The 15,267-nt window shown below is 36.2% G+C and overlaps 2 protein-coding genes across 8 annotated transcripts in view; one reads left to right on the forward strand and one right to left on the reverse strand.

The window, feature by feature from the left end:
* The window catches only part of LOC138706683 (uncharacterized), a 160,025-nt gene extending 159,286 nt beyond the window's left edge, over nucleotides 1–739 (reverse strand). For both annotated transcript variants that reach the window (XM_069836253.1, XM_069836252.1), the window contains exons 1-2: nucleotides 589–739; nucleotides 36–229 (exon numbers count right to left, since the gene is read on the reverse strand). In XM_069836253.1, the coding sequence (XP_069692354.1) occupies nucleotides 36–185 (150 nt within the window). In that variant the 5' untranslated portion in view covers nucleotides 186–229; nucleotides 589–739. The remainder of the gene's footprint in view (nucleotides 1–35; nucleotides 230–588) is intronic.
* Nucleotides 740–1,000: 261 nt separating this feature from the next.
* The window catches only part of Maf1 (repressor of RNA polymerase III transcription Maf1), a 32,947-nt gene continuing 18,680 nt past the window's right edge, over nucleotides 1,001–15,267 (forward strand). For 5 of the 6 annotated variants that reach the window (XR_011334046.1, XR_011334047.1, XM_069836257.1 and 2 more), the window contains exons 1-3: nucleotides 1,001–1,768; nucleotides 12,696–12,845; nucleotides 13,287–13,443. Coding sequence is in view for 4 of the 6 variants with exons in the window: in XM_069836257.1 (XP_069692358.1) it covers nucleotides 1,686–1,768; nucleotides 12,696–12,845; nucleotides 13,287–13,443 (390 nt within the window). In the remaining 2 variants the exon portion in view is untranslated. Of the gene's footprint in view, nucleotides 1,769–2,238; nucleotides 2,277–12,695; nucleotides 12,846–13,286; nucleotides 13,444–15,267 lie in introns of those variants that run through there. The other variant, XM_069836260.1, reaches the window with a different exon arrangement.

The raw sequence follows: 15,267 nt of genomic DNA on the forward strand, positions 1-15,267 counted from the left end.
AAAAAGAGAAATATAACCATATAAATTACACCTACCAACTCTACACCAACAGTCCAGTCTGGACCCATCTCGGGCAATTTGCCAATCCATCGGACAACGCCACCCTGTGGTAAGCCACTTCCACTGCCGAGCCATACAATTCTTTCCCCGACAAGAACTGGAGGACGAAAGAGCCAAGTATCCATTCTTGTATTTGGCTCTTTCTAGTAACATTAACGTAAAAATAACCCTGAAAATGAACAGTAAACATATGAAGTATCCTGTGTGCACATATTATTGCAAATAAAAAATGTTAAACTTATAATTTGTTGCTTTAATTTTTGTGGTATTTCATTAGGCTACTTTGAAAAACGTTCAAATAAATTAAGCTTTACATTAAATTTTATTAGCATGTGACTCGGTTCAATACAAACCGCATGTAACGGTAACCTGACACTTTGCCAATTTATACGTACTTGCACAACCAGTTGCGAATCTAAACCGGTACAAGGTCTAGTTCTATTTTTGAATGCTTGAAAATTTACATCAAATTTATTTTCAATAAACAAACGTTGCATTACTTAATCTCGATTAATAATATTTATTTACCATATTTTCTATAACCCATCTTCTTTCCAAGCATCGCAAATCCTTCACTCGTTTCCTCCTAAACACCGGGCACAATGCCCACAAAGCCACCTTGCGCCCCTTGTGCTACATGCTAAAGTTGCTAAATGTGTAATCGTTCCCCTTCCTGTACCAAACAAACACAAACAAGTGAGATTAAAATTAAAAAAAAATTAGCAGGTTCACCAACTGCACCGCAAAATGCCGAAAAACACTAAAAACTTATTCCAAACTTCACATGCAGAATTTCTTGTATTTACCATGTAATTAAAACATTATTTCATTATTTTACGCAACTACACTAAAAGAATATTATGAGAATAAAATTTTAATCGTGTTGACATGCACAGTTTGTATGGTAGTACTATTGGCGACACTGTTAAACAGCTCGGGTTCTAAAAAAAGACAATTGCATAGGAAAGAAGCCATTAGAGTTCTGTCATTGTCAAAACATTTAGCATATAAAAGTGTCAACAATTTACAACAAAATAGGTGTAATGATGTGTGATATTATGGAATGCAGTGACCTGTGATTTACATAGAAGAATATCGGGTGAAAGCTTGATATTTGAGAACTGAAGTGATCGAGAAGCGACCTTCAAGTTAAAAGGCAGTTTGTTAAAGACGCTTATTTGTCCAATCGCAGTGTTTATAAACACCAACGCTTGAATCTTTGTTTCTTGTTCGAAGAACTTGAAAGTAATTTGTTAGGGCTTTGTTTGTAATGTGCCCTATCATTACAATTGAAGAGGAAGTGCATAAAGAAATTTCGCTGATGATTCCCGCTTTCAACCTCGTCCATTCAAGGCGAAAAGGATTTTTTCGACATCCAAATAGAATGTTCAGAAACTTTTCAACCCTAACATATCAAACGAGTATACCCTGTTTAAGTTACTAATTTCGTTCAGAGCAATTTCAGTGTTCATAATTTTTCACAAAATATAATACTACTTTAGCTAAACAAAGGCTTTAATCCTAATAAAGCTGATTGACCACTAATATTTTGTTAGTGGTCCTGTGAAAGCTACAAGTGTTACAACAGTAATTAAAGTTATAGCCGTTTCTGAAGTTCATTAAAAATGAAGCTCTTGGAAAGTACACGCTTCGAAGCCATAAACAGTGCTCTTTCTATTAAAACTGGGGACAGTAAAATATTTGGGAGGTAAGATGATTAAGTAATAATTAACTTATTTACTTTTATTGCATTTTCATTTTTTATCACAAAAGACATATTTAGTCACAGTCAATCTGTACAAAGAGTAGACTTAAATTCTTATGATTTGATAACGAAACTTATTTATAGGTGGGTCTAATTTATTTTATTCTTCGTGTTATTCATGTTTTGACATGTTCTTTGTACAGGTAGACATTCCTTTATTTAAAACTTTTTTTTTTTTGCTATAAAGTACATTTGTAGAAAGATAATAAGGTGAGAGGCTGTATTGAAATGGAAATGGCAGAGGGAACCGATTAATAATAGCTTATAAAGTACGTATAAGAAATCCTCCCCTTGAATTTCAAATGTGATCGACTAAAATCTTTCCGGAAAATGCTAGCAGAGTTGGATTTTGTTGATAAAATAGAGACAATCACAAGACCATGGCAGGCGAGAAGTAGAGGAATTTTAAAATTTTACATTGCTTCTAGATGACGTACAAAACATCATTCAGGTAAGGCAGCAGATTAGTCAGCACTTGAAGGATGTATTGGTAGAGGATGCAAAAGCCGATGAAAATGTTTACTTATGATGTTTATCAATCGTAAGGTTAATTATGCCACCAACTCAGCTTGACTTTGTATGATTCCCTCCCAGAGGAAATCAAACTCTGGACCTTTTCAGAAAAATACACCGTTGGCCGGGATTAAATCCGCGATACTTGGGTTCAGAGGCAAGTACCATGACCACTAGACTACCGAGAGCAACTTTATTGAATGATACGCAGGCTAATAAGAAAATAAAAGTGGAATACAATATACTTCACCACCGAACTGTTGTATATTTAGATTGTAATTTTTTACTCGAGTATTCTATAGAGCAGAGTTTTCCAAGTTCTTTAGCTGTGCAGATCCCCAAAACTTTTTAAAAATATAATAAAATTAATATTTCCCGACTCAAAAACTAATAACTTAAATAGCCTATGTTTTAATATGTGTCTCGTTTTTCTTAGAAAACGTATTTTATCCGTTTTGTACAGGTTCAGTTATTTTATTTCGTAACCCCCTTGATATGACACCACTATCCCCTAGGGAATATCGTATAACATGGCAAAACTGTAAGGTCATTTGTCCGTAAATTCACAAAGGATTATTATTATTATCATTATCATTATTATTATTATTATTGTGGGAAAGTTATAGCTCGCAAAATCTCACCTGAAAAACAGTTTTTACATTGCCTAAATTGTACTTGAATTCACCGGGATTTGAACTTTGATTTCCATTGTGGAAGGCCAGCACATTAATCGTTCGCTTAAAGAATCTTGAATATAATATGCTTTTCGTAAAGATTGCTGCTTCTCTTTAAAAACTCTAACGTGTGGGGCTACATACCCGTGTATATTCCTCAAATACCTGGGAGGCTGAGTGAACCTCGGGGCCGTTCTGAAAGTTTGGCAACGAGAAAAAAAATCCTGTCACCACCTGGTATCGAACCCCGGACATTCTAGTCCGTAGCCAGCTGCTCTTCCAACTGAGCTACCCGGCCACCTTTACAGCATTTACTTCGATTGAATATATCATTCATAAGATGGAACTGTACTATCTGAGAAATAAAGGCTTATTAAAATTTCTCCTTCTGATATAAAATAAAATATTGCCTATTTTAACCTTATCAAGTTTTGATTTTCTAAATAAGATCGATTGAATTAATTTCCAAATTAGAATTTTCTACTAGAGTTTTTAAAGTCTCTCAAGCAGTAGACTTTTTTCCTTCGCTTTTCTCATTTCATTTTTTTAATTCGGTTATTTAAGGCACTATATCAACTAAAAGATCGTTTAGCGTACATAGAATTGGTGATGGCGAGATTTTTTTAGTTGCTTATTTAATGACGCTATATCAGTTACTAAGATTTCGCATCATTGCTGATAGCAAGATGATATTTTGGCGAGATGAGGCTGAGAATTCGCCATAGATTTATCTGGCATTCGCCTTACGGTGGGAAACCCCTTGGAAGAAACCTAACCAAGTAATCAGTCCGAACCGGGAATTGAATCCGCACCCGAGCGCAACTGACGACAGAACTACGTTGGTGGATCATTCCATGAATTTTTTTATTTATTTAATGCAGGGCTGTAGAGTTTATCTTTAGCCAAAGTGATAATGGCAACATGCAGTATTCATAGAACCAAGTAAACAAATATACGAATAAACAAACAAACAGTGAGAAGAGTACATAAATAGATATATAACATGAAAGAAGAGTAACAAATTCATTCCATTAATAATAACAATAATGCACACGAGTTAGGCCTATACGATGTTTTCTTTTCATGACGTAATTTTATCAGAATTAACTTTTCATATGAGGGCGTCAGAAGCAAAAGGGTATAAGTGCACTTGTTATTTTTTAGAAAATGTGGTTGAAATACTTAAGCTTTCGTAAATTCCGCGACATCTTTTATTTCAATTTTAGTGTGTGGTGTGGCACTAAAGTTTCAGATTCTTTAGCTTTCCCTGGATGCACTTAACCCAGATTTTCCCACCGTCCTTTTTTAAGGACAGTTGCAGTGCCTTCGGATATTATGTCATTGTTGGTGTTAGGGACATTTTATAAGTTGTGCGATAATGTTGGTAGTATTTGTTAGCTTTAGAAAATATACGTTCCTTGTTTCAGTTTATTTCAACATCATTTAACCGATTTTTGAGAGTAACTAATGTGCTACTGTATTTTTATCACAAAAATTTTTTGGGCTTATCTGGGTTAACTCATGTTCTTAGAAATGTCACTTGTACCCCTTTGTTTCTGATCCCGTCATATATCGACAATATTTAGCGATGCTATTTTTACACTAGAAAGTTCGGTTAAGTGCAGCTTTGTCGATTTGTGTGCGGCGCATTATTCGTGGCAGAAACATGAGCATCAGCGTTGCGTAAAATATTGTATTATGACATGTTCAACGCCACTGACATACTTTCTATTGTTGAAGCTTTGACTTCTGAAGTAGTGTGTAACACCCGGAAGCGTGCCCACTCGGAGGTTTAAGCGGTCGTTACCATCAATATAAAACGTTGTTTCTTTGTGTTGTTTCTATGTAAAAGATTCGTTAAAGCGCGGATCCGTATCACCCATAACTCTGAAGATTCTGTATAAATATGTAGGCTTACGTACTTACTGGCTTTTAAGGAACCCGGAGGTTCATTGCCGCCCTCACATAAGCCCGCCATCGGTCCCTATCCTGAGCAAGATTAATCCAGTCTCTATCATCATATCCCACCTCCCTCAAATCCATTTTAATATTATCCTCCTATCTACGTCTCGGCCTCCCCAAAGGTCTTTTCCCCTCTGGCCTCCCAACTAACATTCTATATGCATTTCTGTATTCGCCCATACGTGCTACATGCCCTGCCCATCTCAAACGTCTGGATTTAATGTTCGTAATTATGTCAGGTGAAGCATACAATTCGTGCAGCTCTGCATTGTCTAACTTTCTCCATTCTCCTGTAACTTCATCCCTTTTAGCCCCAAATATTTTCCTAAGAACCTTATTCTCAAAAACCCTCAATCTCTGTTCCTCTCTCAAAGTGAGAGTCCAAGTTTCACAGCCATACAGAACAACCGGTAATATAACTGTTTTATAAATTCTAACTTTCAGATTTTTTGACAGCAGACTAGATGACAAAAGCTTCGCAACCGAATAATAACAGGCATTTCCCATATTTATTCTGTGTTTAATTTCCTCCCGAGTGTCATTTATATTTGTTACTGTTGCTCTAAGATATTTTAATTTTTCCACCTCTTCGAAGGATAAATCTCCAACTTTTATAGTTCCATTTCGTACAATATTCTGATCACGAAACATAATCATATACTTTGTCTTTTCGGGATTTACTTCCAACCCTAATCTCTTTACTTGCTTCAAGTAGAATTTCCGCGTTTTCCCTAATCGTTTGAGGATTTTTCTCCTAACATATTCACGTCATCCGCATAGACAAGAAGCTGAAGTAACCTGTTCAATTCCAAACCCTCTGTGTTATCCTGAACTTTCCTAATGGCATATTCTAGAGCGAAGTTAAAAAGTAAAGGTGATATAAATATGTAGGCTACACAATATAAATGGATGACGCGTTCATTATACATCTCATATAGAAATGGCACATAAGTGTGGGAAGTTACAGTCAACTCTGAGTTTCTATAGGTTATTTTAACTGTTAAAGTTGAGATTTTGTCGAAGTTGGCCTATTCTGGCCGAGAATCTTGGTTTTTAAAAGTGGTAAATGCTCTCAAAGCTCCTTTCGGAAGAGAAGTAAAATTAGAGGTCTTAATATTTGATGAACAATCCTCCGCGCGCCCGTTTCCGATAACCGCAGTGAACGAGTGTCAGAAAGTCCGCAGTAAATCTACGTACAGTTTGTCGCGGAAGTTCTCTTCTTCTGACTTTTCGGTTAAGACACTTTTGTCCCTTTCCGTTCACTGTTCTAACCATCTTGTTTCTGTTCTTCCCTGATCTCTTCGTCCTATTGGTCTGTACGATAGCGCTGTCTTTGGATAACGGGAATTTCGCTTAAGATATTACTAATAAAAACTAAAGTAATTTACTTACCCATATCGAGCAAGGATTTTAACTTCAGTAGCTTTATAGCCATTCGAACAGAGTCATAGGAAATTCCCATTTCCTGAGGAAGACGTCGAAATGATTTTCTAGGGGATTTCTCCAGAGTCAGTCCACACCTGTTGGAGTAACGGTCAGCGCGTCTGGCTACGAAACCAGGTGGCCCGGGTTCGAATCCCGGTCGGGACAAGTTACCTGGTTGAGGTTTTTTTCCGGGGTTTTCCCTCAACCCAATACGAGCAAATGCTGGGTAACTTTCGGTGCTGGACCCCGGACTCATTTCACCGGCATTATCACCTCCATTTCATTCAGACGCTAAATAACCTATATGTTGATCAGCGTCGTAAAATAACCCAATAATAAATAAATTAATAAATCTCCAGAGTCATGTCTAATATTATCTAAAGTTTCTTCTATGAGTACCTTACGTGGCTGTATACGCTTCTTATCAAGAACACGAAATTTATTTACCAATCTTTGGATTGAAGTTAGATTTGTAACTTGGACATCAGGAAATCTCTCTTGAAATAATTTCATTACAGCACGAGCCGATTCTGTACGCACATATGAATCATACATGAATACTCTTTGGGGAATAGAATACCTGAATTGAGCCATATTAACTGGGACTGAGTTTTGAAACTTATAAAGTTTTTGATTAATTTCTTTCAAATTCGGCGGGTTTGTTGTGTCTGTACGTTTAAATAATAGTACCAAATTTCATCAAGTTTCATTCACTAGTTCCTTAGATATTAATTTCCACGTATTTTCATGATATTAAATTATGCGTACATTCAAAACATCCTTAACGGCTTCAGAATTGTTTTGCTTTTAAAAATGTTATGTGAAGGACTTACATTTTCATCATAAAGAAAACTCACGTGGATTTTTAAATTTGAGAATTGGTTCATGAGATAAAATATTTTTACAAATAATTTTTGCTTGATAATTTTCTTTAATTTTTAAAAGTTAAAACTTCATATCATGAAAAGTTTTCAATGAAGAGTCAATTCCATGCACAGCTTTGTGTATTGCAATATGCTGAGATTATTGCAAAGTTTCATGTAAATCAGAGCGAATGTAAGCTGCTAGGAATTGTATTATTGACCAAAAATGTAGTTTTGAAAAAACGCAATTCTTAGTGGGTGTGGCGTTTTAAAAAATGGTCGCCAGACCTTTAAAAGTAGTAGGCGGGAGCTAAATGTAGAACTGAATGTTAAATGTACAGGGACATCACTTTATTTTTACCAACATTTTTAACATTAACCTGGCTATACTCGGAAACGCTGTTACCCCCTTCCATTACAGGAGTTTGGTGTTACTAGTGCAATATGTAAACAAATCATTTTACTAGCTATAGGAGGAGAGAAAAGTAGTGTATTCATTTATGTTACAGGGAAATACAGTATTATGATTTTCAGTTTGATCATTACTTTTACGGTATTTTATCAAAATACAGTAGAGTAAGTAGTAACAATTTTTTTTTCACAATCTCAACTCTTCAGGCGGTTATATTCATTATGTAACGTTTACTTTATTCAGCATATTACTAACCTAATTTATTCCTGAGAATTTTATGAGCACTTCCGTAAAAAAAAAAACAATTTCTACAGCTAACTTCTTGACCGACTTATTAGAACTTCGCTGCATCCTTTCTCTAGCATCTTCTGTCATCTTTGCTGGCCATCTTGCACTTTTTTTCCTTTCTGTACACACTGTTGCTCTAATTTTATCTACCAGATTAATGACATTTCTACGAAAGTATTCCGTAGTGATATAATCAGGAAAAAAAAACTGTTGTTCACTTTCGGTTATATTGTAATTCCAGTTTCCATCATCGTCCTTCATACCTACAAACAGTAAAACAAAACTCTTGTTTAAATAATGCTGTTAAGTACCGTACCATTTTATAGGGTACCGTACTTTCGGTAACTCTAATCTTCACTTGTGCTCAGTCCACACAGATAAATTCAGTTATGCTACACACTGTACCTGTGTGAAAATAAACTTTAATAATGTAAGCTCTTTCTTCTATAGAAAATGCAACATATTTCTGAAACACACTGTACACTGTACTGTTTACTTCACTGCTAGCAACAGCGGCCGTAAGTTTGTGTGGCTGACGTTAGCAAGGACATTAGTGAAAGGGGTGGGAGTCAAGTACATTCAGAAACACAGGTACAATAAAAATGCAAGTAAAAATAAAATGACGTCCCTGTATAAGGTAATTATTTATGTAAAATCATAAAAATATTTATTTTTACCATTTTGGCCAATAATTCATCCCTAGTGTCCCTTAATTAACACACTGTATTACGTCGCATAAAGAGCGCGTGCATATCTTGCAAGAATACAAGTCACACTGGCGCGGCCTTCAGCGCGGAGGAGACGGGGAATTTATAATCAGCTTAGCAGCTGGTTCTCGCGTCTAGTCGTAAACCGTGACGCGCGGGCCCGCGAAGGATTGTTCACTCACAAGGAACCTTTTCATCACACCCCTTTCACATTTTAATGGAATGTAGCTCATTTCGAACTCGTGAAAACGAGAATAAGAAACAACCTTGAAAATACGCCGAAGTTGCTTCTAAAGGGCGTAAATCCCAGTTGAAAGTCATTACATGCCAAAGATATACTGCAATACTTTATCATTATACCATCGTTTGCGTAGTTCAACCGGTAAGTGACGCGCCTTTCGAGTAGAAGTTCTGGGTTCGATTCCCGGCTACTTCTTTTTGTTCTTTTAAAAACAAAAACGTATAGAGGGCAGGGCTTCAGAATACCAATAGAAACATACAAATCCCTGCAAATCAAGCTTTCAGGTAAAACTGATTTGAATAATTTCGAGGGAAAAATTGTTCCAGGGCCGGGTATCGAATCCGAGACCTTTGGTTAAACGTACCAACGCTCTACCAACTGAGTTACCCGGGAACTCTACCAGACACCGATCCAATTTTTCCCTCTATATCCACAGACCTCAAAGTGCGCTGACAACTGTCAAGCAACCAACATTGAGTGCGCACTAACTCTGTGTGAGTTAAATTGTGCTTTTACTGTTAACGAACAGTGACGTGTATTATGCAAATCCAGCTTTAAGGTATAACTCTCTATAAAGTTGATTTGAATAATTTCGAGGGAAAAATGATCTGTGGATATAGAGGGAAAAATTGGATCGGGGTCTGGTAGAGTTCCCTGGTAGCTCAGTTGGTAGACCGTTGATACGTTTAACCATAGGTCCCGGGTTCGATACCCGGCGAACCCGGCCCCGGAACAATTTTTCTCTTGAAATTATCATACAAATCCCTCTTCAGTTGCTTCTAGCTGAACGGGTAAGAAGATTCTTGCATCTACTTGATCTTTCAGTTTGTTTATTACACACAGTGCATTAGATCTTGAATTGGAGACGATTTTGGTGGCTAGATGAATCCGTTAAATACAGCTCGTGACTTTTGCAAGCTAGTGCATGATAATTTCGTAAATTTTGAAATGTTCGATTTCCCCAAGAGACAACACCATTGCCGAGTACTTGCATAAGGATTTATTACACTTAATAATTGATAGTACAAATGTTTCAAGTATGATACTCTGACATTTATCTATTGTAGCATATGCGACAATGTGTGTTGTTTTAATCATTTTTTCAGTAATGAAACTTTTCCTGTCATTAATTGTAGAATTAAGTTATTCTGTTCGCAAGAAAATGAGAAGTACTTTATTCTATTGGTTTAGAGTAATAACACGGGTTTTTTTTGTCATTAGAATCCAGATAATGAAAGAACAAAAAACTAACAAAAAGGATTACATTAGAAAACAAAACATTATAAGAAAAAAAAAACGACAAGATGTATATTCGATTTGAACACGGGTCCCCTACTGAACAACTAAACACCAAGTCATAGGACCGTACTTTTTCGATGAGAAATTGAATGGTAGAGCACACGCTTCCTCCGAAACATTATGCATCAATTGTTTCATGATGTTCCCCTTGCACTTCAGTTAATGATATGGCTTCAGCAGGACGGCTGTATGGCTCACTTTTCACATAGGTCTCGACGAGTTATTAACCAGTTATTTCTCCTATGGTGGATTAGACGAGGACCAGTAGCTTGGCCACCCCGATCTCCTGACTTCGCTCCAAATGACTTCTTCTTGTGGGAGAGAATTTTAAAGACATGTTCTACCAGGTGCGTCCAACAACTAGAGAAGACATGAAACAAAGAATTAGAGAAGCCTGTGAGTCTCTCAGCTGTGCTGAGTGCAATTACGGATTTTTAGTAGGTTATTTTACGACGCTTTATCAACAGCTTAGGTTATTTAGCGTCTGAATGAGATGAAGGTGATAATGCCGGTGAAATGAATCCGGTGTCCAACACCGAAAGTTACCCAGCATTTGCTCATATTGGGGTGAGGGAAAACCCCGGAAAAACCTCAACCAGGTAACTTGCCCTGACCGGGAATCGAACCCGGGCCACCTGGTTTCGCGGCTAGACACGCTAACCGTTTCTCCACAGGTGTGGACAATTACGGATATTAGGAGGTGATCAGAACATTGTTTAGCACAAGGTGGCGCACATTTTGAACACTTACTACGAAGAGTGTATGTACATAAACAACATACAGCATTTCTCAGAAGATGCCATTTTTGTTGCTTTGTGAGTAAACAATAAAAGTTAGAAAAAGAAAGTTTGAGTAAACGTGTTTCCAATGGTACCTTCAAAGACCCATGTTCTCATTTGAGATTTCGAAGTTGATCAGTTACCGCTACTTCCGGTTTGTTACAGGAAATGGTACTACCACCAATTGATTCTTTACATAGGTTTTGGTTATCAACCAGTATCACATAGTTTTCGAGAAAAAAGGCTGATACGGGTGGTCTGAAACACCTGGTATAGCTCTAGATTAAACCTACCTAGTAAACTTGTGTGACTGCAATCTGTGTATATTTTTGTGTGGCTTTACTTTGTTTATAGTGTTTTTTTTTCTCTCTCTCTTTATTTCTTGTGTAGCTTTACTTTGTATATAGTGTATTTTTTCTGTTTATTTCTATTATTGTATTTGTATTCCTGGTGTTGTGGAAGAGAAGGCCTGATGGCCTTAACTACACCAGAATAAATAAATCTATACTAATAATAAATCTGTAGCCGAAATTTTTCTGGTAATTTTCGATTTTCCAAAAATAATTGGTCCTAACATATTTAATTAACCACCCTGAAACCGAAAAATCGCTTTTTTTTTTTTTAATTCTTGTTTGTATGTCTGTCTGTCTGTCTGTCTGTATGTTTGTTACCTTTTCACGCGATAATGGCTGAACGGATTTCGATGAAAATTGGAATATAAATTAAGTTCGTTGTAACTTAGATTTTAGGCTATATGGCATTCAAAATACATTATTTAAAAGGGGGGTTATAAGGGGGCCTGAATTAAATAAATCGAAATATCTCGCTTATTATTGATTTTTGTGAAAAATGTTACATAACAAAAGTTCCTTTAAAAATAATTTGCGATAAGTTTTATTCCTTGAAAAATTTTGATAGGACTGATATTTAATGAGTTAAATGAGTTTTAAAATTAAAATAACTGCCATCTAAGGCCTTGTAATAAATTAAAAAACAAATGACTTCGTCTATAAGGGGCCGTGTGTAGCAACAATCGAAAGCTATGAAAGATAGCCTACAGAGAATGTTTCTGTGTTTGTATGAAGTAATATCGGAAGCTAAATTAACTGATTTATATAATTAATTATTATTTTACCATTGGAAAGTGTAGTTTCTCTAGATGGACATAATGCTATAATGTTATTACAGTAACTTCTGATATAATATAATATAATATGTAATATTATATAATATAATTTAAGTTATTTGAAGGGTTCAGAACCATAGAGGGCCAAGCGCCATTTACTGAATACGTAGAAAACAAAGGTTAAAATTAAGTTATTACCATAATCCAATGGAAACCTATAACAAGTAAAATAAAATATACACATTAAATCTAAATGATGTCAATCTTCATTAAACTATGGTTGCATGTAATAAAAATTAAGAAACATGTTAAAGGAATTGTCATTGCACCAAATGAGTATCTCTGGACCAAAATTATTATTTTATTAATTATTTGGATGCAATTTAAATTAAGTAACATATTAAACGATTTATCCTTCTATCAAACACGAATGTTCCCTGGATCAAATGTTCTATTTTAATTATGTAATTACTTTATATTTATTTCTAACGGGTGCAGCGGAGCGCACGGGTACGGCTAGTAAATAATAAATTCCTGGGAAAATAATGTCTGGATCAAATATGAACGAAATTTAATTTCAGAATTGAAAGCTACTCCTGCAAAATGGCTGGAAATGATAAACAACTGTACAAGCGCTTTAACTCTGAGCAAGGGGTGACACCACACGATCTGCAAGCCTTGTCACCACCACAAACAGCATTGGGAATTTCACCGGGGAGATGTCAGTACAGGTAATGCCAGGAGCAATTTCCAATTTTTCATGTAAAAGTGACAGTTATTTCATTTTTATTTAATGTAAGTATTAACACAGAATTGTTATAGATTAAGATTCTCTGAATAAATCAAACATGAGGAAACTAGGGTCTATGCATTATTGGTGTTGTGAAGACACAGTGACATGTAAACTCATTTAAATAATATTTTAAAAAATTGTAAGTTGCACGTGACAACATCCTAGTCCAAGCTGAACCTTTTCCTCTAGCGTTGTCTGTACTGTCAGCAGTGGCTCCTTCTGTTATCCAGTACTATCTGAATAATGATTTCGCGTTCATCTGAACAGCTGAACAAACTAAACTGCCGACTTCAAGGACTTGATCAGAACATAGTTGGCATATATGATGTGGTGAAATATTTTTCCATGATGGTACATGAAACTGTATCTTCTTTTACAGCCGAAGTATATCTGGTGATGAGGATGGGCCTCTGTGCGACACTATCAGTCGAAAGACATTATTCTACCTCATTGCCACTCTTAACGCAGCATTTCATCCAGACTATGACTTCTCTGATGCAAAAAGTCATGAGTTCAGCAAGGAGCCAAGTCTGCAGGTAAACTGTGGTGATTTGGAGTATCTCCTTTATTCAAACAAGCTTTCTCAGTTGTCAGTATTGTCCTGTATTACAGGCATTCACCTGTAAAAGTATAACATTATTTACTTGCTTCTTTGGTGCGAAAGCTGGTACTTGAACACCAGCACTAACTCCAAGGATCTCCATGGTTATAGTTTCGTAGATTGTTCACCATATTAGATCACATGAAGTTGTCTCCTGAGAAAGATTATACAATGCAATACTGTTGTTCATTTCAAAGTGTGTCATGACGTCACTGTTGTGAGTCAGCGATTTGAATCGAGTTTCAGCTTTTATGTCAGAGAAGTTGCCTATTAATCAAGGCGTTCAATCTGAACTTGAGAACGTGTACGGTATAACTTGAATGTCGTAGCAAGAGATGGTGGTCTGTACGGTCTGTGTGCTACCATAACCTCTTTCGAACTGTGTTTTGCGCAGGCAAGTCATCGCAGGGTATTTGTTATCATCGATTGCGTACGGCAACATTCCACAACACAAATCAAATGCTCCGTGTCCATGTTGACTATCGAAGTTAATGTCAACAAATACTGTACGTAAGTAATCGTCTTAACCCTCTCCCCATATCCCGACAGTAAGAAAAAAACTCACCTCAGTACGTGTTTCCAAACATTTCACATTCCTGCCACTACCAGCGTTACCGTACGTATCGGTAAGTTCTCTCCTGAATGAACGCCGTACTTGCTAGGCAACTTCTCTAGCACATAGGTAATACGCTTCTGCGGAAGTGTAGGGAGATTGAATTCTCTAGGCTCAACGACTAGCCACATGATGGCATACAGCGAGCCATGACACGCTTTGAACTGAACACCCAGTATTTTTCTATTGTTGCTGCATTAGTGATAGAGATGGTCGTGAAATGTGGAGAAATGATAGGCTGATAGCAAAGGAAATGGTAGTAGTCCATGAGAACCTGTTTAGTCACAAATTTCGAACAAAATGGAATTTGTGGAGGGGAGCACTACAGCCCAGCACTGCGACCTTTCAAGATCTATTGTAAATAAATTAAGATCTATTTTGCTAACCCTCAAGTTAAGCATATTCCCAAACCCACATCGGCTGATTGCACTGAAGTTCGCTGCATACCCAAATTTTGAGCAGGCAACGTCCCTAGGTCCGCCCTCTCCGTGCGTCATCAGTTGGCATTAAATGCTACGGAATGATGTAGATATGTAATATGGGAAAAATTGAAGAACCCCGAGAAAAACCCCAACTGCAACCTTGTCTGCCACAAGTGTCATTATGCATTTTTCAATGAAAAATTTCAGAGTTTCAGATCTCTCCCAGGAGTAGAAAGTAGCCAGGCTCTGAAACAAAAGAGAGAATAAAATCAACCGAAACAACACATTTTAACAGGAATCTGTTATTCAGTTTTATCATTAACAGTAATATCAGTTCATAAAATAAGAATTAAATTGCTGTTTAACCATCATGTGGGAATGATTGCAGTTAATTTATTCTCATTTAATACAAATCATCGGTTTACAAGCAAAATACATTAAAACTTCTGAGAAAAAGGCATATGTAATGTACATAATATATGCATATAAACTTTGAATTGGAAAATAAAATACACATAAAGAGAAACAACTTGCTAAAAATAATACTTTGAGGATTCGGTTTTGTCAAGAGCATTCAAACACATTTTTCTCAGAAGTAATATTTTTGAATTCATGTGTTTTGTTTGTAAACCGACGAAATTAAATTATCAATACATTTAACGCAACCCAAATGTTTTAATTTTACTATTTTGTGATTGTTGTTAGATTCTCCACAAAAACAGCA

Source organism: Periplaneta americana, chromosome 9, assembly GCF_040183065.1.
Source record: "Periplaneta americana isolate PAMFEO1 chromosome 9, P.americana_PAMFEO1_priV1, whole genome shotgun sequence".
NCBI classification, from domain to species: Eukaryota; Metazoa; Arthropoda; class Insecta; order Blattodea; family Blattidae; genus Periplaneta; species Periplaneta americana.